The sequence below is a fragment of the Pseudochaenichthys georgianus genome, chromosome 8 (genome assembly GCF_902827115.2).
Source record: "Pseudochaenichthys georgianus chromosome 8, fPseGeo1.2, whole genome shotgun sequence".
NCBI classification, from domain to species: Eukaryota; Metazoa; Chordata; class Actinopteri; order Perciformes; family Channichthyidae; genus Pseudochaenichthys; species Pseudochaenichthys georgianus.
In genome coordinates this window covers 3,091,048-3,113,732 of record NC_047510.2, presented here as the reverse complement: position 1 = coordinate 3,113,732, position 22,685 = coordinate 3,091,048, and the positions used below count along the sequence as shown (strand labels likewise).

General features: G+C 38.8%; 1 protein-coding gene across 3 annotated transcripts; it reads right to left on the bottom strand.

Moving 5' to 3' along the window:
- Positions 1-7,451: 7,451 nt before the first annotated feature.
- Positions 7,452-16,013, bottom strand: LOC117451765 (apoptosis regulator BAX-like). 3 transcript variants are annotated; one of them, XM_071203924.1, is made up of 7 exons: positions 15,744-16,013; positions 15,538-15,568; positions 13,581-13,745; positions 12,659-12,797; positions 10,313-10,417; positions 9,380-9,521; positions 7,452-8,382 (listed from the first exon to the last, which is right to left on the bottom strand). In XM_071203924.1, the coding sequence occupies exons 1-6, from the start codon at positions 15,769-15,771 to the stop codon at positions 9,381-9,383; spliced, it is 609 nt and encodes a 202-aa protein (XP_071060025.1). In that variant the 5' UTR covers positions 15,772-16,013; the 3' UTR covers positions 7,452-8,382; position 9,380. The 3 variants fall into 3 exon arrangements, with proteins under 3 accessions (XP_071060025.1, XP_033946039.1, XP_033946040.1); XM_034090148.2 differs by lacking the exon at positions 7,452-8,382 and having other exon boundaries at positions 8,859-9,521; XM_034090149.2 differs by lacking the exon at positions 7,452-8,382 and having other exon boundaries at positions 8,859-9,521; positions 15,753-16,013.
- Between the last annotated feature and the right edge of the window lie 6,672 nt (positions 16,014-22,685).

Below are 22,685 nucleotides of genomic sequence, written 5' to 3'. Positions count from 1 at the left end.
TTAGCCGTTTTCGTCCTCGTCGTCCTCAGCCTAAATCTGAGTCAGGTTGTTTCTCTGGGCAAATTTACCCCAGAAACTGTTGAGACATAGTTTTTTGCCACTTCTCTTTTGGCTGGATTTGATTTGATTTGATCTGTATCCATCAAGATACCCTGTTTAGCGTGATAGTCTGCTACATACTTTTGTCTGCTCTCATCATCTCTGGCCTCTGAGGGGTAACCTGATGCTTCTTGTTTACCCTTCAAAAATGTGTGTATATACTATACAAAAATGCTGTCACTTTTCTTCTCAAAATGCCACACCTCTGTGATCCGAGTCATCTTGTACCCCGGGTCCAGGGCTTTGGTGAATTCTGTGGTCACCCAAACGCCTGTTAATGCTCTTTCCTCCTTGCTATGCAGGCAGGTCCCTGGGGAGCTGAGTATGGCTCTCGGGGGATGGTGGGTTAAGAGACAGATGCTTAGTTGTTGGACTGCCTCAGGGGGTTAACGACATCTACTAAAAACAAAGTACTTCGTTATCTACTTTTTTTTTCAGCTTTTATACACAAAAGTGCAGGAAAATTCAGAGGATGAAGAAGCAGAAAACAGCCATTATTCTTCACTCTTCTGTAAAACGGACAGTTTCAAGAAAGATGACACCGTGTTTATGCATGACATGCAAAATATATTGAAGCCCTATTTAAAAAAACAAGTTACAAGTATATTGTGTGAAAATATCTCAGAAAGTCGTAATATTGTTTATTAGTGATACCTGAGGATATTCTCTTTTTTATTTGTAGCGACTGTGAACTAATGTGTAATTACTTTTTTACTAACTATATAAGAAAAGTCTCTCTGAAGAGAGGAAATAATAAAACAATTTAAAAACACATAATCCGAATTTACAGAATGTCTGTAAAAAAAAAAGTCTTTTAAATAAAAAAACTTGCCTTTTTAGAGTCAGAATCCTAACGAAATCTCATCAAACAGAGTACTTTATGTTAGTGGTCCTCTTTTATACACAAAAGTGTATCTTTTCAGTAACTTTACCAGAGAATTTAAGCATAAATCTGGCAAATGTTCAAAACAGCCTTGTTTTTCACTGAAATAGCCTCAAAATCACAAACAGCCATTAAGAGTCAGGGGGTTAACTTCATTATCTACTTTTTTCAGCTTTTATACACAAAAGTGCAGGGAAGGTAGGCAGATTTAGAACACTGGGATAATACCCATAAAGAATGTGTGTTTCTGCTCCATTTCACTCCATGAAGCCTCCAACTTGTACAGGGGCTCCGCCTCCACTCAACATAACATGTCCCGCCCTCCTCACCAGAACATTTAAAAGTAAGGGGATGGAAATAGACGAAAATAAATACGCTCAAACTAGATAACAGGCCAGTCATTTCCAATCACCAAGGCACTTTTCAAAAAAGAAAAATGCCAAAGAGAAGCTTAGATATGGGTTTAATCAGCGAGACGCCTGTGACAACGTACAGCCATCAGTCCGGAGCACCAATCAAGAAACGAATGCAATATATGTGCCGGGTTCAGACGCCTCCAGCCGAAGAACTTTATGAAGAATGGAATCTGAAAAATGGCGATGTTTGGGGTTATGTATTCAACTATATGGCGAATGAACTGCATTTCTACAATCTGAAGAATGGAGAAACGTACGGACCCCGCAGTGTTAAAGCGACACTGACCTCAACAGATTGGGCTGTGTTAACTCTGGTGTCTTCCAGAGATCTCCACGCAACCACGGTACCGAAAGAAGTAGTGCATCAAGAAACCATAGTGGAACCAGCGGTGTACAAGATATTTGCAAAGAAAAGCAAAGAAACACAGACAGCATGCGAGATCAAAGAAGAGATTTCATCGCCGCCCCTCAATGTGGAGGAAAAAAGAGTTATTTCCCCGCTGCCAGAAGTGAGAAGAGTCCTAACAAGCACCGTCTGGGAAACTAAAAGCGGACCATCGGGGCGATGGTATTACCGTGCAAGCCATTTGGAGACGCAGGGGAAGGATCCCTCTGATGATTTTGTGTTGGAGACTTTTAATTCTACATGTGGAGTATTTCAGACAGCAGTGCGGGTATCATTGACTGCTTGGCTGAAAATGATTGATGGAAAAGCTACAAAGCTTAAAGAACTTTTTAAACAGAGTCAGACATCGATGGACATTATACTGGTGAAAAAGAATCTCACCTTTACAGAGGACTCTGCCTCCCACTCAACATAACAAGTCACACCCTCCTCACCAGAGCATTTTAAACTAAGGACCCCTCAAGAAAGACATTGTGTATTCTACCTATGTAAAAAGAATGTCGGGGTTGTCTCTGTATCAAGAAGATGTGTTTAAAAATGAATTTTGTGAAAAATACCAACTGTGTGAGAGACGTCATAAAGACAGTCATTTTAACCACAGTGTTTGTTCTCTACAAATGTTTTAAGATTGTTACAAAATGTAAAAAATAAAAGGTATGGAGACTAAATTAATTCAGGTGACTCTGGCTTTATTAGGAAAACAAACATATAATACAAAGGGGTTAGGGGTTAAATGTAACCATCGTGGACTTAATAGTCTAACAAAATACATTTGTTCTTTTTAAGCGCACTTTTTGAAATTATTTATTTATTATTTCAGTGGAACAATCCAGTTTCTGTTAACATTAACGCTTTCTTCTCTTTTTCTTGTGTTACTAAGATACTTTTAGACATACTTTGGCGTATGCAACACTTGTTCAGATAAACAAGGTTTTTTCTTTTTCTGATAAACTTACATTTTTAGTTATTTTATGTTACCAAGATACTTTGAGATACACCCTGATGTACGCAACTATACTTTTCTGACTTTTTTCTGTAGAATCGTGACAAAACTATTACTTGTTCTTAAATGATGACCTATTGCTGGAGATTAGATGAAAAAGCTACAACGCTTAAAGAACTTTTTTCTAAAAACTCTCAATTCTATAATTGACTACCCCCATTCAACGCAATAAGCCCTACCCTCCACTCAGCAAATCATCTAAAACGAAGGACCTCGCTAAAACGACCGTTGTAAATTAGCCATGGAGCAGAGAAAAGCCAAGACTCCCCCCGCGAGTTGCAGCCAGGAACAGAGTCCACCAGCAACACCACCATGGGGGAAACCCGAATCTTGCAATACTACAGCTGCTGAATTTGCTCCTTGGGCCAAAACGTCTCTGTTTATGGACACAGTGAAAGCGGTGTTGGTTGATATTGTGGAGAGGGTGATACATCGGTACAGAGAAGAAATATGCAACGGGTGCCGAGTCAGTCACCCCGGCCAGAGGCAACACGATTTTCTGAATGACATGTCCGATTTTTACTTCAGAAACAATTACAACGCGTTAATGAAAAGACTCTGGCTCACCGACTTCATTACTGAGATCGACCAGACTCTTAATGATAAAGACATTTTCACGGATGATTGGAGGATCCAAGGCGCTTCGGAGGCTTTTCTTCACAATCTCAAAAATTGCAGACGCCTCAAGGAGAGACTTGAAAAGATCCATGCCGAGTTGGATGGAGAAGAAGAAGACTAACAACCAGCAGTTGGATGGAGAAGCCAGGGACTTGTTCGATACAGTGACTTTTTTCTTTAAGTAAAATAAAAATGGGAAACTACTTTGCAAAACGCTCTGTATATATTGATCATAATGTAGTCCTTACCCGTTTAATAAGTGTGATGATGGGGGCGATTGAAAACAGAACGAGTAGTGACCCCTGTGTAAAAAGAATGGCTGAAGTTTGTAAACTAGAAGACATTTTGGATATCATTCGTTCTGGCAGTACTATTCCGGGTCATTGGGAAACGATTGTAAACGAAACATTTAAAGTGGTCCTGGAATCTTCATTTTCCGAAACATTCTGTAACATTATCTCAGAAATGAAACAAACATCAAAAGTGTATCATGTGCTCTCATTGTATGCTCTGTTTGTAGATGTAATGCATCTGTGTGTTGAAAACAGCATACACGTGAATATTTTGACTGAAGTGAAAAATCTCCATCATGATATCTCCAGTAATATGGGGAATTCTAAGCTGGAGACTGTCCTGGGGATGCTACAATCAGTATAACTATTGATTTGGTGTGTGAAAAAAATAAAAAAAGTGTTTTTTACATCTAAAAACTGTTGTCATCATTATAGCAAGGGGAACGTGTCTGATACATGTGTATTACAGTCCTTCTTGTTGTGTTTTTCAGTGTTTTCTGTGTGTCTGTACACACAAAGCACACTTCATTATCTACTTTTCAGCTTTTTAAAAAGAAAAGTGTGTCTTTCGGTAACTTTCTCAGAGAATTTAAGCATAAATCTGTCAAATGTTCAAAACAGCCTTGTTTCACTGAAATACCCTCAAAATGACAAACTGCCATTAAGAGTCAGATTCTTAACCAAATCTACTGAAACAGAGTACTTTCTACAGATGAAGCCTCCCACTCAACGCAATATGTCCCACCCACTCAGCAAATCATATAAAACTAAGGACGACCGTTAAAAACTAGCCATGGACCTGAGAAAAACCAAGTCTGATGTAGCCTGCCCTTATTATCACCAGGATAATGGATACGGGCTTAATGACTGGATGTTACAAAGTAGGGGAGAGGATGTCCCAGAAGAAGAGCTCTCGTCTATATCATATCCATGTAAGGTCTTTAGGACAAAAGAGGACCATGATAACATGACATATGAAGAATATCTTTCTTTAAAAGATGGTATTATAGATAACCTTTATAGAAACAGTATATCTCATACCACTCGCCAAGATCGCAAACGACAATTAGCAGAAAAGAATAGAAAAAGTAAAGAAAAACGAAGAAAAAGCAACATGAAAAGGAGAAGAAAAATTAAAAGCAAACGCAGAATGCGAATGAAAAGAAAAGGGACCATAGGACGGAAAACTAAAAAGACAAAAAGAAGGAAGGTGAAAAGAAAAAGAAACAAAGTGAAGAAATTTAAACTAGAGGATGGTGTTGAAGAGCCATTACCGGATCATAATAATCTTATAGATCATCTCCCGCTAACCGACTGCTGCGAATGTGTTGAACAAATACCAAAAGCAATGTCAAAAAACAGCATACAATGAAAGCACATGATACACTATAAATGTTTCGTTTACAATACTATTACTATATACGAAAGCAAAAAACAAACAGCTGAACAAAATAGTAATCGCCGCATTCAGCTGTAATAGACATGCCAACTTCATGCTCTGCTCACGGATGACTCGATGAGAATAACAAACTGTTAACCTTGTATGCGTGTATATATTTTTTTCTTTGTGGGGGTCTGCCCCCAAAAAACAGTTTTAAGTCCTGAAAAAGTAAAATAAGACGGTGTGTAAAACTACACTGCCCAGCCAACAGAAAGTAACCACTTTGATTTAACTAGGCCAGTAGGTAAGGACCTTCCACTGGATAATAACTGCAGCGATGTATATGTTTTAGCTGAATACACGTTTTTTAACCCTAACTGATGCAGTTAGTCACTTCTTTAATGTTTGTTCTTTCTGATGTAAAGTCAAGGTTGTAACTGTATATCAATAATGATATCATTACTTGTTTTTCAAATTTGAAGGAGGGTGAGCAAGCATCTTGATGAACATTCATCATTAACTCCTCCAAAAAATATAGTTTATTCAATAATAAATGAATATGTGAATCATAACAGTTCTTCACTATATCTGTAAAGCGTCTTTGAGCACCTGTAAAAACGCTAACAAATTAAATCTATTATTATTATTATTATTATTATTAACAGTGATTGACAGCTGATAGGAATAATATGATTGTTAATAGTATCATATTCATTCAGACAAACATCGATGAGACAGTTAATTAATGTACTTATTGCAGCAGTCTGCATAGATTTGGTTCCCCTGCTGGTCTAAGAGTGAGACAAACTCATTCAGTTATTGTTCAGTTAAAATTCATTAAATTACGTCTGCCACCTTATATGTAAGGCTTTACTGATGTGCCACAATAATATCACCTATGTGATTGAGTTAAAATATTAATATTGTGGCTTTCCAAGTTAACATTGATTGTAGGGGTGTAACGGTTCACAAACATTTCGGTTCGGTACGTACCTCGTTTTTAGGTCACGGGTCGGTTCGGTACGTTTTCGGTACAGCAGAAAAAATTATCACAAAACATTAACATTTTTTTTTTAATTATTATTAAACTGTGACTAATGTATTCAAATAAATACAAAATGTAATAAAATAAACATTAAGGTGCAGCATTTCGATGAACTGAAATAATCTGTATTTGAACTGTACTACCTAAGCAGCCAGCTTGACATTAGGACTTGCTTGTCATTGTATTTTCATGTTGTTTAAAGAAAGATGAACTTGTCCACATTGCTTGCTGAAATGGCAGATCTGCTGGCACTAACAATGTCTCCTGCTGTGGAGAACACCCTCTCTAGGGACAGTGGCAGCAGATACAGCCAGGTAGCGCTTTGCTAACATGGCAACATAAGGATATTTGGTGTTTGGTCTGAACTTTCTGCGAGTGGTGGAGGCTTACATGCTAGTGGGAGTTGGGTTTGCACTTCAGTCTTTTTTCTTTTGGTACCGGTGATATTCACATTCGGGTGATGCCTTTTCAAATGAGTGTGTGATGTATTGCCAGCCGCGTAACCAATGTTAGTTGAACAATGCCGACAAACAGCTTTGGTTCGGTCCACCTGTCTTTGTCCGTCATCCTTGTACGTAACTGCGAAACCAAAATGTTCCCAAACCGGAGACTTCAATGATGCTGGAGGATTTTCAGCTCAACTTTATCTGCATTCGCCATTTCGACAGTTCCTCAAATTACTGACTACATTTGAACGCATCCCTGTGACCAGCTCTCATAGTATGCCTCTCGTCCAATGAAATGACTTGGTCGCTCTATGATATATACCTGAGATTACTTCCAGAACTTTGTTCATGTTCTCAATTTTGTACGTTTAACGCTATATTCGTTCGGTACACACGTGTACCGAACCGAAGGGCCCGTACCGAATAATTTCAGTACGGGTACGTGTACCGTTACACCCCTAATTGATTGATATGATGGCGATTTAAATCAGCATATACTTCTGTCAGGGGATGCCACCCCTCAAAATCTCCTGCCACCCTCTTGCCCCCCCATGAATATTTGTCTTGATCCGCCCCTGCTAAAGAGTTAAGGTTACAAATTGGTTGTTAACAAATAATATAAAAAAACAAATATTAACACGTTTTTCAAAAAAGATGCCTTTTAGTTTGTTTTTTTGTGGATTGTGACCTTAGTATATTTAAAGTCTATGACTGTGACAGGACATCTTACAGTAACGTTAACATGGCAGCGCTCTCTGGTGGACAAACATGAGATGGAAACCCTGCACCTGATTATAATAATAATAATAATTGCATTAAATAAAACTAGAACCAATACAAATAAGTGTGCTAGACAAAGAATTTAGAATCTTTGAAGTCCATGATTTTATTTGTAATCTCCAATACAGAGGTGGGAGAAGTACTCCGATCTTGTACTTGTGGAATACTCTGTTACAAGTCAAAGTCTTGGAATCAAGTAAAAGTACAAAAGTATAACAATCAAACGTACCAAAAGTAAAAGGTACCACCACAGCTCCCATACAAAGGCAACAAGTGCAATTCACACTTGTTAAATGTAAAAGTTCACATGCACACAATTTTTCTTAAGATTCTCCAATGACAGAAGGAACCTGTATCTGCCCGTGTTAAAGTCTTTTAACTTGAGGTTTTTTATTGTGCAAATAAACTGTAAAATCACCATAACAGTAAACCAGTGGAATACAGAAGGTATAAATAGGATTTTTTTGTTACATCATGGTTTACTTATTGAAGGGAACCATTTTTCAAGGACTAAGATTATTTGCGTTAAACATTAAATCAATATGTCAAAAATAGCCTTTACTGCTTTCTCTAGCGAACAGAGTAATTATTTACATCTTTTACTGATATTTTATTTGTGAATTATTATTATATTATTTAATAATCCAGGTTATCATTAACATTGAATACAGTTTCTACCTGAGGCACAGTGTTGTATACGTGAATGGAAATGCCCCCTTAAGATAATGAAATGTTTATTACTGAATAAACTGCTGTCGCTCAGCCGAACTAAAGATCCATATCTCTACAAGAAGATGGAAGCCTTCTGTATATTAGGAAAAAAAGACACATCTAAACATGAGATACCTGAGTAGGATGTGTTATTTGGTCTGGGATAAAGCTTCAGGGTGAGGTTGACATTCTGATACTCATTCTTTCAAGTTTGCATGGATGAACATTAGAGAAGGTAGCCTGTGTGGATGCCATCTCATGGCAGCATGCGATCAGGACATGATATGACAACCGCTCTGATCTGTTTGGCAAAAGCACAGAATTACTTTTGTGTCAATATCGAGTGATGCAGTGATGACGTATTGCTGCAGGCCGACCTTGAAGTAAGCATCGTAATGGCTCAATTTCTGAATATTGCAAAAAATAAGAACACTGGAAAACACAACATTTCGTTTTAATCAGCTGGATAATCTCCACATCAAAACCATTTTATGATTCTTGAAGCGCAAACGCAATCGACAGAATTAAAAAAGCTAATGTAATGCTATAAAAGAACTACACTGTCGCAGGACTTCACGTCACCAACGCTAAGCGAAAGGCGGCAATGTTCTGCCTTTAGCAGCTCATTTAGCCACTCGATAGCAACTACCATTTTCAAGAAATGTAACCGCTTCAGACATTCACCATATAGTTACTTGTGTATTTTAGGTCGTAGAACAAAACATCTCTTCAGCTTGTGTTAATCACAGATCTTAGTTCAGTCAGACAACTCACGTGTTTCTTTAACATGTTTATTAGAAGCAGCATATAGTTGAGTTTGGCGTCTAGGCTCGGGCCTCGTCACTCCACAGATATACATAGCACCGTGAGTGATGAGTAAATAACTAACCCGAGCCTACAGGTGGAAGCTGGGGTGGTGGTGGGGCAGCGAGCAGCAGCAAGCAAAGCATGGAGAGAGATCTGGCAGGTTAAATAGAGCGGCGTATTAGGAGAACTCTGATTGGTTGGTTGTAGAGTGGCAAGGGGCGTTATGTATGAATGCAGCATAAGTGCTCGAGTTGACTGCCTGAACTAGCTCGCAGGCTTCGCCCCATTTAAGGCATCTAACCAAACATGAATTACAGAGACGTTGACTAACAGACGAGGGAACCCGAAAGTGCTCAATTTGGATTTGTGGGTTTAGGACTTATCACTGCATCGCGCTATCGTGACCTACCTCTTGCTACCCCGTTCACACACACTCAAACGGTCTTGCAGTGAAGATGTCGCAAAGTGTGTGTGTGTGTGTGTGTGCGCGCCTCAGTTTCTGCTTAGTCTCCAGGTGATGATGCTTCCTATAGCCAGGCCGGCGACGAAGATGAGGACGAGGCCGTAGCTGTGCGCGCTCATCATGGACACGCTCTGCACGGACAACTGGGCCAGCTCAGGGAAGCTGTAGATCTGTGAGAGACAGGTTCAACACTGTGGTCCATCGTAACGACTCGGGAGAACTATTTAGAAAAGATCTTTGGAAAATGTATCAACTAACTGACTTTCAAAATCTGATTCCAAATTGGAAAATTGGTTTATAAGAATAATTATATACATACACAGGGTTAAACATTTATTTTATATATCAAGAGACTATTTTAGATAACATAATATAAAATACAGAATAAGTTATACACAGTTATAGACCAACTTATTTTTAAAACAAACTATATAAACATTGGTAAAATATACTTACATTATACAAGTGAATTTATTATTTATTAAAGTGTTCCTATTCTGCTCATGTTCAGCTTCATATCAGTCTGCAGTGTCTCTACTGGGACATGTCTCCATTCAAAAAGCTCTTTATGCTTCTCATACTGCCTGTGCTGCAGCACCTCTTTTCACCCTCTGTCTGAAACCAGAGCCCAGTCTGCTCTGATTGGTTATCTGGCCGGCTCTGTTGTGATTGGTTAACCGCTTAGTGATGTCCCGCCCCTTAGCCTATCACTTATAATGTGTTGGAGCAATAGCCAATAGAACTGCGAGTGTTACATAGTGATGTAAGTAATCAAGGGAGTCCAATGGAGGCGTTTCAGGCAGGGGGGGAGTATGTGGGAGAGAAACTTCCTCTGGAGGGAACACAGGGATTGTCCTCTTTGCAGACCATTTACATGCACTCAACCCTATAACACACTACAGGAAAGGGAAAACCCTCAACAAGTTAAAAGAAATAAGGAAGAAATTAAGTTCCGACATACCCATCCTCCTTGATCCCGAATCCAGGCTAGTAGATGCTTTTTGAAGAAATCCACAGTCCATCTCAGGATCTCCATCACTGACTCGGGGAGATGAGCCTCCACCATCTGATGCACACACACACACACACACACACACACACACACACACACACACACACACACACACACACACACACACACACACACACACACACACACACACACACACACACACACACACACACACACACACACACACACACACACACACACACACACACACACACACATACACACACACACACACATAATGTCCATACACAAGGTTTAGCGGCTGCCAGACTGTGGTTTATTTCAATGACATTGCTGGATCATTGATAACCATCGATGGTTAGCTTAGCATGCTAGCTAATATCATGCTAATCTAAACCTAATGCTACCATCACAAAGAAACTTGCAAAGTCTCTAAATGAAACTTTGACATAATTCTAGATGTTTGCACTTCCAGTTCCCTCGTGTGGAAGCCAATGGGTTTTCGGTTAGGGGTCTGTGGTTATCGCAAGTCAAATGTGTTGTTCTGCGACATAGATTTGTCAGTAAATATTCCACTCATACATTTAGAAGCTTGTATGTCTCTAAAGAATGGTGGTTAACAACAAGTAGCTAATTGAGACTGCTGAACAAAAGAATGTGTGATGTTTTTATCATCATCAAACCTAACATTAGCCACCTTTAGCTTAGTGATGTCAAGTCATGGGAGTGTGATGTAGTTTGTTAATAGTCTAGCATAAGCTTTGTATTGCTAGAGATTACATTTACGCAACATTCACAACATTTGTTTTTATTTTAGAACATCATTTTTGCTGAAAAAGAATTGTAAATATCATAAATGCTTGTTTACCTCAATTTATTTTGCAGAGGGAGCCAGAGAACCTTCTAATACAACTATGTGATCCCTACAGCAGTGGTTCTCAACTGGTGGGTCGCGAACCCGTTTCGAGTGGGTCGCAGATGTGCGAGTGAAGAAAAACCTTTTTTGAAAAAGTTGTTTTTCTTTTGTTTCTTTTTTGGAAAAAAGTCAAACTTTTATTTTGAAGGCCAGATGTTCTAACGCTGTGCATGCAGGAGGCGTTGGACAGGAAGTACCAGAGACCATAAACGGTTTTGAAAACTTCTGTCACATAGTGATCATCTTCTCAATAAAACATCTTTGCTGATGTTTCTTCGAGTCTTCTGGCCAATCAGAATCAAGATTGTTACCTGAAGTCCCCACGGAGAATAACTTTGCGGTAGAACTACTCTTTATACATCCATGGGTACAACTTCAGATACATGAACACATAATGAAATATGACCCCCGGTCTGATGACTGACAGGTCACAGAACAATGGGGGCTATCTACCCTTACCCACCATTTAAAGTAAGTCACACAGACCATCTCCTCTTTGCTCTTCTCTCTGTGAGGAGCAGCAAGCTGTCAGAACTAAGTGACAAACAAACAATGGCAGAACATATTATTAATATGTCGGTCGGGTAGTAATAGATGTATTTATTTCTTCTCAGAGTGTACCAGAATGCGTAGTTTATATGTTAGAGAATCCCCCCAGACCCCCTGCTGGGGTTGGGTTTTCAGCACGTGGGCCTTTTTATGTTATACAGTTCAGCTTTGATTCCATCATCTCATTAAACCTTCTTTAAAAGCATACTTTAGATCTGTGGAGGGATATAAGGGATATATGCACTGTACTTCACTTTCATTAATAATGTATGCTGAAAAGCGTATATATATATATATATATATATATATATTACAGCACCATTTTTTGTTGAATAGATTTGAGTGGTTCAAAATGTTGGGTCGCGATCTATTGACAAAGGAAAAAGTGCAGGGTCCCGAGGCCTGACCAGTTGAGAACCACTGCCCTACAGAACTCTATTGATCAAGAATAACTATCCTCATCCTATTAAACATATACAAAAATACAAATAATATATTTGTAAAAGTACAGAGTCAACACAATTTCACTTATTTGAGAGAAAGGTAGTTAAAAGGCTAAATAGTACAGCAGAGCCAGCTTTTGGGGGGATAGTCACTTCAAGCTAAGCTAATACCTGTTCCCTCGAAACACAGGGTGTCCCGTAGAAAGATCCTTCAGTGCATAGAAAGTGAGAACCTAAAATACTCTGGTCGTAAGCTTTGGTACTGAAAGCTACTCTGATAACAAATCACTCAAGAGGTGATCAAATCGGTTTACACGTACGAGGAACACGTAAAGGGCTTTTCTTTGGTAGATGTGGTGCATCATACATCCGTGCTCTGAAGACCATTTATTAGCTCTGATGTGCGGCACTACCAGGCTCACCCACCTTCACAGCCAGCTTGCCGGCGACGTAGAAGAGCACAGCGATCCTCTCCCAGGTGATCCCATGCTCAAACACTTTGTCGGCCACCATCTTAAAGTTGTCTCGCTTAGAGCCGGAGGAAACAGCGATCCCATCTATCACACTGCAACAGACACAAGAGAGGAGGGGTTATACAGGTGAGTCCTACACTCGGAAACTAGTTAGCATTTTAGCACTTCCTGATTTTTTGAACGTGTTCTTTGTTAGAAGGGACTAAATGAGACTAGTATACGTCATCAACAACATTAGCCACCTCTAGCTTAGTGATGGGGACTTGAAGAGCGTCTTAATGCCTACTGTTAGCTTTTGACTTCTGCTGGTTGCATCGTGTGGTGTTCATATGTGGAGACGATCCTGCTGGACAAGACGTGTGAACAGTCTGCTCCAGCTCACAAGGACGGACACAGGAAGTCATTCTTTCCTCAAACAATAACACCACACCTCTGACAATTCTTTAATGTATATAGTACAATATTTGTATATGTTTTATATATTTAGTAGATTGGTATAGTATTTTAATTTATTCTGTATATTTTATAATGCGTAATACTCCTCTGAATATATGCCTTTTTACTGAGAATATGTATATTTTTATTTGGACATTTTTGTAGATTGACCATCAAAAAGCTGCTGTGACAAAGCAATATACCAGCTTTGGATGAATAAAGTATATATTTATCTATCTTATCTATCCAAGTATCATAAACTTGTGCCATATATTAAATTGTATTGCCATATTCCAAAAACCAAAGCAGAAATCCCATTGCTTTTTGTTGACCTGACAGTTCTAAGTTCCGAGCCGGCGTGAAGAGATACATCATCCCTGCACCAATTCATATCAAACCCAGCTCCATGGACGCCGTCAGTGTTCTGCCCTGAGACTCACTCTCGGAGCTCCTGGTCGCCTGCGACCCGGTCCCCGATGATGCACACCATTTTGGCCAGCTGAGTCACCAGCCTCTGCTCCTGCTCACTCTCTACTCTGGCAGCGAGCGGAGTGAGGGGCGGGACCTCCTCTGGGGGCATGTCCTTCAGCTCCTCCTCTATGACCCTGGAAGAGAACAGGACGTTAAAAATCTCACTGGGGGGCCGCCGGATAACTCAGTGGTTTGAGATGGCGTCCCGTTTCCACTCAGTCCCCGCCCCCAAGTACGTTGGTTTCCCCGTTTTAACTCGGTATCTGGAAAAAAGGCAGTCTGGTCTGTGTTGAATTCATGTATGTGTTTCTTTGAAACAAACGAATAAAGCTAAGCACACATGTGGCTCCTTTTACTTTATTGTACCCTGTGTCAGTTTTAAGGCTATGACAACAATTCTCACCATTTTATGACCATTTTCTGTCATTCTCACCTTGAGATGACATTGTTTTTAAAGTGTGCTATATACATGAAATGTATTGTTATTATATTATTATTATAAATTATATTTGCCCTTTTTCTTAATAATATATGTAACATTTCTCATTAATAGACATATAAATATATAAAATACAAAAAACTATAAAATAAAATGTTTTCTACTTCTGCCTTTATTAGTAAAGCTGAAGTGAGAATCAGAATTATTTTTAAAGTATACATATGTATATAAACACAAGAAGTTAAAGTAAGAAATTAAAATGAACAGATCATAAAATAAAGATATGCATATTAACATGAGAAGTGAGAGTAAAAATGTGCACATTGACTACAATATGTAATAGTTTATTACAATGTATACCAGTGGCGTATTCATATGAATAAGATATAATGCTGATGAGTCTAAGAGAGGGTTTGGCCGCTGCTGGTGATGTAAGTATCGTGCTGCCAGGTAATGACATGGGGGGTAAACATCGAGGTACTGTCGTCCGCCATGAGTCCATGTAAATGTCGAAATATACATTTTAAAACAGTCTAAGAGGGTGATGCAGAGTGTGAGGTGTGTTTCTAACAGCTGACTGTGTGTTGCAAGAATAGATCACGATAAACCAGGATGCTCATAACGTGCATCCTGCCAGGTTTACGGTGCAACACCAATTCCATTTCGTATCTCCTGTCATGATCACAAAGTTCAAAGAAGTGTGATTTACTGTAAGTGCGTTATCTGTTAACGTGCACTGAAACTAAAACTGGCTTTGGATAAGGAATTAAACGACTGATTTAAGGTAGAAAATGCTATATTGTTCATTAAAAAAGGTGACATGCAGAGTTGAATAAAATAAGGGAAGTGAAAGTTACAAAATTAACAAACATGTGATGTTTTCAACAGTGTTTTCTGCTGTGCTTTAGATACTGGGCTGAGGAAGTAACTAGTTACAGGTCAGGGCAACTAGTCAAAGTCAATTATCAATATCTCTGAGTGTTGTACAACCAGAGAGACTGAAATGCTGTTTCCCCATCGTCCCAAAGATTTTATATATATATATATATATGAGCACAACAATAAATATATAAAAATGGTAGTCTGGTAGACAAAAAGAGCTAAAACCGGTTCTCATTATTGGTTAGCATGCTCATTCGGGCGTGATCGTAGAAAATGTCTTTACAGGTGGCAGGAAATAGACCCTTTTACATTTGTATTTTAAAATATATCTATTAAATCAGAACTAGCATAATGATTCATCAACCAATCAGCCCTATTTATTGGTAAATGTTTTGATTTTATTTGTTTTGGTTGACCATTATTGTAAACTGAATAATTAAAAGTCTTTAACTGTGGTTGAATGAAATCTATTTATAAGAGCGGTTATTTAATGTTACTGTTTCTTGCTAATGCATGTTTTATTATGTAAAATGCCTTGGAATATATTTTAAAGGCCTTTTCTAATACAACTTATTATAATGATTATTATGAGTGAAGGAACTTACTCTTTGATCAGGGCTTCTCCTATCCTCGCATCTGTGGAGAGTAAAACAGCTTTAGTTACTTTCAAATGACCATACCCTGCCTAAACCACGAGTACTGTGTTTTGAAAGCCGCGGGCCATATAAAAATATTAGGCAAAATAATAACAATTCTTAACTTCTGCAACTTCATTTGGACTCGAGCTGTACATTAGAAATGAGAAACTTACCCGACATACCGTTTACTTCGCACGCCATGGCTTAAAGACCGGGATTTAAAGTTGAGAGAAACTCTTGAAGAAACTCTGCCTCTTCCTTTCACTGCCAGATAAAACCACCCTCAAAAACCTGAGACGGTGTTGTAATGTAACTGTTCACATGAAATACCAACATTGGTCCTTTAATAGAAAAAGCCGAAAGTGATAGTTCTTGGAGTCTCGTTTTAAAGTAAACCCTGAGCAGGCTGCGCTGAACATATCCGGATAGACCTGACACATGCGTAGTAGCCTACCCCTCAATGCAGTACGAATGCCTCAACGTCTCAACGTGGGCGGGAGCTCAGTTCAACGTGGACGGGGGCTCAACCTTTGAGGCACGTGAGGTCCCGACTCCCGCGTTATGTACTTACCCAGTCACAAAAGTAACAGATTATATCTTATATTATTAATATATATATAATGATACTGGTAATAGGCCTATAATGATACCTTAAGGTTTGTGTTACATTTGAGTTTAAATGTTTTTATCATATCAACATATAACACATAACAGTTTAAAGTCAAATTAAACACATTAACAGACTTCAAAGCATATTTTAATGTCTATTTGCATGTTAATTGCATCAATTATGACTTCAAGAAAGGGCCTTCATTTGTTTTTTAACGTATACCTTTTTAATTTCAATATAATCACTACATTTCAGAGGCAATATTGTATATTTACTCACTTTTTACAGATAAAAAACATATATATGAAATCATATAGTACTGTATTTCCTAATATATAGATACCAACCAGTATTTTAAAAAATATATTTAAAAAAGTGCCATCGTATTGACAAATGAACATGCTCTTCCATGTATTTGTTATTGACAGGATAATATCAATGGTAATGTAATACAGGGAACAGAGCAACTCTATACTGTACTACTTTTGATACTTTGAGTACATTTAGCTGATAATACTTCTATTCTTTTACTTAAGAAACACTTTGAATTCAGGACTTTCAAGATGGGGGGGGGGGGGGGGGTGAACACTTTTCAAAACTAAAACAGGAAACCAAAGACAGATCAAGACAGGACAAAATAAAACACAGAAAGATCGTGACAACTAATACATTTTGAGGCATTAGTGAACCTAATGCAGCTGATTGTAACAGCTCCCCCCCAGCAGCGGTCACTCATGACCCCATCTCAAATGATGGCCTGCTTCTTTTGTGGAACCTCACAACCTCTTCATCCTGAAATATATTTGACAAAGAGAGGTTAAATGTTTAACACTCACACTCAAGACTTTATCATTTGTGATTCAACAACTTCTACCTGCATTGCCTTTTCCTCCCGTCGCCTCTTGCAGTCTTGCGACCTCTCTTGTCAACACACTCTCACTCCCTAAGCGTCCAGGAGCGACGTTTGGTCAGTGTCCGTGGCGTCCAATTCTGAAGCGCCTAGGCTCCTTCAGCGTCATAAAGGGACGTAAATAGCTTTCAACTGATTGCAATGTATTCCCATCTGCGTCGGGATTTGACGCTCATGGAAGCACGGCATTCGTTAGTGTCGGCTGCCCTTAAAGGTAATGTGAGCGTCCATTCCCATTGGATAACGGAGAATTGTACACCCGGAAGTAAGTATTCCTCTTACTGTCGATTGATTTTACAGTGATATCTGCACTACTCATCGACTAAAGAACACCAGATTATCCTTGTTAATTACACAACATTGATTGGTTTAAATTGTGTGCAATGCTTTTGTATTTTTCCCCTTCGATTCGGAGAAACAAATATTTTTTCTGAGTAAAGGATGGCAGAAGACACTACACTACCCAGAATCCCCAGATATCGTTTGGACTACACCATGTGCTCTGTTTGACAAACCCCGTTTTTTTTCACCATTCATTCCGATGGCTGGCGTCTATGTCACGTGATCTTCAAATTTCTCCCTGCAGAAAAAGAAAACATGGTCGAACTTCGTTTTATTCTCGGTGGAAAATGCCTATTTTAAAGTTAGTTTGGCCATTAAAATGCGTTTTGATGTCATTTGATGCGAGAAATATGAGTTGTTATTTCAGATTATGTGTGCAGTGGATGTACATGATCTTTAGTTTGCTAGTTATTACGAAGATTACTTCAGGAAATCGCGACGTTTTCATTGTTACCAAGGTGGTTGCTAGGGACGCTGATATCGATATTATTTCTGTTATGTTGTGTAACTGTTTAATGGTGTTATCTTTATTGCTACCCCCTTCCCCGTCAATGTATAGTGTTGGTCCACAGCGCAAACGTATTAGTTTAACAAAATCCGCATCTAAAGATAGCCTACGTTATTTTCCCCTGTGCAATTCCAGTCTCACATCTCACAGCACATCGTTATTAACAAATACCGGAAACAGACCGAAAACATTTAAAAAAATAATAATAATACTTTATTCCGAGTGTGCTTGCTTTTCTCTTTGAAAGTCATCACATACCGGCATTGTAATACACGGTTCGGCTGCATTACATATTACATATCTGCCGTAGTTCTGTATTTATAGAGCCCTGATGAGAAGACAAACATGAGGAACTGAAAACGTGACGTGGATCATAAATATATCAGCCATTAAACAACATCTTACATTTCTTTTCACACAATACGTCTCCTTGCAGTATCAACACTAATTCGGCTCACTTTTATATTTGATCCAATTGGTAGATAGGCTGTATTTACACCATAAAGGTGCACAGCTGATGTAAAGGGACACCTAGTGGTTAAAGCATGTTATTGAATTTCATTATTTTTATTATTAGATATTAATAGGATCCCTATAAAGTATATTCATTACTCGTTATTCTCTACTAATAGTTAATTAAAGACTGTATATAATGACTATTTTGCACATCCCTTTCAAGATTTCAAGATTTTCTAAGGTTTTCTAAGGCCTACACAACTGTGGTGTAGTTCTGCACTGAATGAAAAACTTGGGTCGCAGGTTCCTCAATAGTGCATTACAAGACATCTATCAATATTTGTGCATACCTCCAGCAATGTTAACTATGTTGAAGCACTTATTTTAACTGATATTATACATAATGTATTATACTCTTATAAGATGTATGTAGATATTTCATCTCCGGCCTTGTCAGGTATTGAACAATCAATAAATAAAGAACACAGAATTGTTGAATATAAAACACAGCATTTGTGTGATTATACTAAATGATTTTCAAATAAACACCACTGCATATTTAACTGTTACACATGTAACGCAAATGTTCCAACTTGGGATCAATAAAGTATATCTTATCTTAAGCTGATCGATGGCTACTGCCATATTTGCAAAATGTGCCTATGAACAAGTGCATGTTTCAGGCTTATCAATTAATGTAATGTTATCAATTAAACACAGGGGTCACAAACATAAGACCAGCTGTTAAATAAAGCTCTTCTGACCTTAGCTGGCATGTGTGTATATATATTAATACTGCCCATTATGGGCACAAGCCATTTTCACCCATTTATTAATTATATGTTTTAAATGTGAGTGTTTCCTATCCCCTAAACCTCCAGGGATGTACACAGTTTAATACTGGCAACTTCTTATTATGGGAAATACGAAAACGTCTTTTAAAACTACAACTCCCAGTAGAGTGCCATAGAGAACATGTTGCGAAACAGAATAGCCAGCATGTGTAGTTCTGGGGACGGGGTGGGGGAGGGGGGACGCGGTGGACCCGTTCAAATCCAGTTTTGGACAGTCTGGTGGTTCCATCCCATTTCAAGTGCTGTTTGAGAATCGGCTTAACTGAGCACACTCTCCAATCACAGAGCTTGAGGACTATCACGGGGTTTGTCAAACAGAGCACATGGTGTAGTCCAAACGATAGCTGGGGATTCTGGGTAGTGTAGTGTCTTGTGCCATCCTTTACTCAGAAAAAATATTTGTTTCTCCGAATCGAAGGGGAAAAATACAAAAGCATTGCACACAATTTAAACCAATCAATGTTGTGTAATTAACAAGGATAATCTGGTGTTTTTTAGTCGATGAGTAGTGCAGATATCACTGTAAAATCAATCGACAGTAAGAGGAATACTTACATCCGGGTGTACAATTCTCCGTTATCCAATGGGAATGGACGCTCACATTGCCTTTAAGGGCAGCCGACACAAACGAATGCCGTGCTTCCATGAGCGTCAAATCCCGACGCAGATGGGAATACATTGCAATCAGTTGAAAGCTATTTGCGTCCCTTTATGACGCTGAAGGAGCCTAGGAGCGTCACAATTGGACGCCACGGAGACTGACCAAACGTCGCTCCTGGACGCTTAGGGAGTGAGAGTGTGTTGCTCTTGGTGAATGAAAGACAAACATTAAAAACATTCATTAAAAATGATATAGTCAGGTTACAGTGTAACAAATAGTCTCAAGAATGCAAATGTAAATTGTAAAATTAAAGAAACATACGGCATGGGAAAGTTTTTGAGGAGAACTAGGCACCACCAGTGGCTAATCTGCTGCATGTTTGTCTTGGAATATAAAAAGCACACAACCAGATGGGTCAACAACTCATGTCCTGAAAAGTCTTGTATCCACAAGTGATATCAATGAAAAACTGAAATATGAAACCCTTATTTCTACATACCTCATTGAAATCAAATTGGGCTCTTGCCACAATGTAAAATGCGTACTGTAAATAAAGAAATAGTATATTATGTTAGGTTGTTGTGATGCTATGGTGTTCATTGACAAATAATATTCCTCCGTGAATGTTGTTTTGGATATGAATAAATCACAGCATGTCTCAAACTATGAGCAATGATGGAGTGCATAGCATGCTGAAAGCATTATACATTTGTATACATTATTATAAACAGAAACATAGGACTACTATATGTATACTGTATATCCAGTATCTTACCATCAAAACAAACACCCCACAGTTGTTCGAGAACCCTTGTCTTGGTAGGCCCTGTAGTGTGAAAAGTCAAAAATGACAATTACATCATACTCTTCAGTAGAATAATTTTAACAAATCTAACCTGGACATCATCCACACCAAGACTTACCCAAGGCCCAGGGCACAAGATCTGAGCAAGGTGTCTGTGAACACAATGCATGTGAAAGATTAGAATAAGTACAATTTAATTCAACTTTGTTGAACACTGTTTAATTCAACAGAACAGCCCCGCTGTCAAGTGGCATCTATGGTTCTGTTCAATGCCTTTTATTTAATACAATGCATCCCATGTTAGCTCAAATAAAACAGAGCCATAGATTAAAAAAAGATAGACAAGTGGTCTGAAACAGAACTGCACTGTCCGGATGTGATGGAACTGTGCGCCAAAAGACCTGAATGGTTTGGTGCGATGATCATCTCTCCAGCCAGCGCCACGGAGGGGATCTAGAAAGAAAATCTCCCTAGCTTGTGGCCTCAGTATCTGTTAATATCACACGTTCCAATATCAACAGGTATACTTTGACATACAAACGTTATATTATAAAGTTGTAGGATCTGTATTATACAACTAAATGAAGCGTTGAATTTAAAGATAGAAACACTATTTGCGGCATGGCAAACTTCATTGTACAGTAAACAAACAATAGCAAAGACTACACGTACTCACACAGAGTGTCCAGTGTCCAGTGTCCAGGTTCCCACACTGGAAGGAGAAGCCGTTGGAGGTTTGCTGCTTTTTCCTGGAAAAGCAAAAAGCAGTTGTGTTGATGTGACTTCAGTAATGAGTTGGTACGAAACATGGAGCAGCAACATGGATAATCATGATCAGATACCGGCAGGTGTTGCATCGGATTGATGGTGGAAGATGGTGGAAACCAGGCAGCTATAACATGGCTGTTGGCAGCACAACGCCATCTACTCTCTGTAACAGATGTAGTTTCATAATGTAATATCTTATAATTGTTTGATATAATATAGTATGTTTTATACATATATTTACATATTTTAGAACAGCTTCAATACCTTCTCAATAACTGTAAGACAGCTGTTCAGGATCTGGCAGAATACAAACACACAGTCAGTAAAATACAGAGTACATGAAACGTGCCAACAATTAAAACAAAATCAGTTAGAAAGAGTACAAGAACAAAGAGCGTGATCCTCTGATTACCATCCCATCCATGTCATTAGCCAAACCCTACTCCAAAGATCTGACCGCGTGAGAGCCATCTTGCTCACAAAGGCTAGATGTGTGTTTGGACTTTGGGTCTTGTCCAGAACCTGTGCCAGCTAAAGGAAGAAAAAAGAAAATGAAAACCGGCATTTTAAGTCATATTTAGCAACATACAATATTTGAACTGCTGACTAGTTCACTTTACTTGTTTGTTTTGAACCTCCTGAAGCTCCTGTCCCCAGCAACCTGTGCTTGCCATAACTGTGTTGATACTAGTAAAGTCTCCCTGGTCCTTGGCATCATTCACTTGATAACAAATCAACAACACAAAATGTATGTCTTTATACAGTAATATAATACTGTATACGATATCAAGCAGATAACTGACAGTCCTGTTGCTCCTGACCATCTCCGTGGTGTTCTGAAGATGCAGTGGCCATCCCAACTTGTGAAGGAGGAGCTGTTGAAATGAAATAATATTAGTTCTCCAGATAACCACATAAAAGAACAAGAACATAATGATTCTAAGAAATGCTTCACCTAATGATATCCTCCCGTTGACATCAAGCTGCATTTCCACATCTGCTGGGATGATGTTTCTGTATTGCTCTTTAGCTTTGTTGTTTGTTGTCACATCGTCGTGGTGCAGTATATTTATGTGCAGATATATGTGTGTTGAGGCTGTTGTCATGTTCAAAAAGTAATTGTTTTTCCTCATTCCTGAGAACAGTTGTTCCGCACATTGACTGTGTATGCGCCCCGCCAGCTCTGGCACAAGCTCTATCCTTGTGAGAACATCCCTTTCATCGTTGCTGTTCCCCTGGTGGAATACATCACTCAGTGCAT

Excerpts from the sequence above, each read along its gene's own strand:
- LOC117451765 (XM_071203924.1), bottom strand. The coding sequence starts at position 15,771 with ATGGCGTGCGAAGTAAACGGTATGTCGG. Across the intron at positions 13,746-15,537 it reads GGAGAAGCCCTGATCAAAGA|GGTCATAGAGGAGGAGCTGA; the intron begins GTAAGTTCCTTC and ends GTTCTCTTCCAG. Across the intron at positions 12,798-13,580 it reads GGCGACCAGGAGCTCCGAGA|TGTGATAGATGGGATCGCTG; the intron begins GTGAGTCTCAGG and ends TGTCTGTTGCAG.